This window comes from Polypterus senegalus, chromosome 2 (assembly GCF_016835505.1).
Source record: "Polypterus senegalus isolate Bchr_013 chromosome 2, ASM1683550v1, whole genome shotgun sequence".
In the NCBI taxonomy this organism is placed as follows: Eukaryota; Metazoa; Chordata; class Cladistia; order Polypteriformes; family Polypteridae; genus Polypterus; species Polypterus senegalus.
Window position 1 is genome coordinate 284,839,347 of NC_053155.1, and position 1,894 is coordinate 284,841,240.

A 1,894-nucleotide genomic window follows, 5' to 3' on the forward strand; every position below is an offset into this window, starting at 1 on the left:
TTAAGACTTGTGCTGCATTTCCGTACTCTGCAATTTAACCAAACCACCTACAGGGTTTACATTTAACTAGATTATCTGTTTGTAGAAAGGTCATCCAAGATTCAAACGCTCTTTAAAACGGTTTTACCACAAACAATATAATTTGCAACAAATTCTGGTATATGTATGGAAATTAGTTTCGCACATTATCTCACCACTTAATAAAACGGTATATATTACCCAAATTCGTAAATAAGAGAACAGATTTATAATAATATTAAATGTGCTTCAAGAGAAAAGCGTTATTGATTACTATTTCAATATGCTATGTGGATCAATGCGAAATAATTTTTGTCGGATTTCTTTGGTATTAATTCCATAAATTAAAGGATTAAATACTGGCGGTATTATCATTGTCAATATAGCTATTGCGTTTCGGACGTTTTTATTTGCAGATGGATACCTTTGTCCAATTATGGTAAATAATACAATTACTTCGAAAATAACATATACAGTTAAATGTGAAGTACAGGTGTGAATGGCTTTCCGTTTGCTGCGGTTGTCACTTTTATTTAAGCAGCAATGGAGAATTTTACCGTATGTCCAAATGATTGTCAAGAACAAAAAGATACTAAGGAAATAAGTTGCAGCCAATGAGTAAATGTTATTCAAAGATGTGTCTATACAGGACAATGAAAAGAGGGAAGAATTGTTACAAAATACTATCAATATTTTTGTCCCGCACATCGGAAGCCTCGCTGTTAGTCCGAGCATAACGGCAACTACAATAAAAGCACCTCCCCACGCAAAGCAGCACAGTTTGACCAGGGCTGTCCCTGTTAGTATCGAGCTGTACCGCAGTGGGTCACAGATAGCAATGTACCTGTCATATGCCATCACGATCAATATTAATTGGGAAGCTGTGCCATAGAAATGAATGCAAAACGCTTGTATAACGCAAAGTCCAAAGGAGATGGACTTCTCCTCGGCGAATAAATCCGCCATTAGTCTAGGCAACAAAGCAGTACTTCCAAATAAATCACAGACAGACATGTTACATAGAAATACATACATTGGCTGGTGTAAATATCGATTGACAATTATCACACGAACTACTGCAACATTTCCAATAATAATACTCAAGTAAACTGTGAAAAAGAAAAGAAACACTGGGATAGCCATATCTGTCGGAAAACTGAAACCTTCTAGGTATATAATAAGAGTATTGTTATCGGCTGTGAAAGACATTGCAACTTATTACCCAGTATTGCACCGTAAAAACTGAAACTTTAACTAAAGAAAGTTTTCCCTTTCTGCACGAACTGATTATGGTTAATAGAACATCAAAAAAACAGGCAAATATAATTACTGTTTTTATTTATTTGTTTACTTTTGAAGTATAAATTTGAAATGTTAAATGCAGATCCAGTCGCATAACCTACTAATATGAAAATATTTACTCACATTCTTGAGAAGTGCTAACTTTGCACTACAGACACACAACTGAGGTTCATAAAATGAACGACATTGGCAGTTACTGTATGTAATAAAAGTTATATCAGTTGCTGTTACCGTCTGGTTCAAAGAATTTCCAAACCATGCAATATTAAGCACTGATCGGGCACTTATTTTTATGTCTTTGGAATTAGATACCAAATTAATGAGCTGTCCCATGGAGCCTTCCGTTAATAATATCAACAAATATTTTGTTCATTTTTATACAGAAAGAGGGATAAACACACACACACACACAGTTCCACATATAAAATTGTATATATATATGTAATACAAAGGAAAAAATATTTTTTACATTTGTTTAATTCCCTCTCCCTTCTCAAGAATCATGTTGGCATGTGAGAGTTAAGAAAATAAGGGCATTTTCACAAGAAATACATCCCTATAAATAAACTCTATT

General features: G+C 33.9%; 1 protein-coding gene across 1 annotated transcript; it reads right to left on the minus strand.

The window, feature by feature from the left end:
• Window positions 1-291: 291 nt before the first annotated feature.
• On the minus strand, window positions 292-1,161 carry LOC120524580 (olfactory receptor 52D1-like). Its single transcript, XM_039746412.1, has one exon. It carries the CDS (start codon window positions 1,159-1,161, stop codon window positions 292-294), a length of 870 nt encoding a protein of 289 aa, XP_039602346.1.
• Window positions 1,162-1,894: the final 733 nt, after the last annotated feature.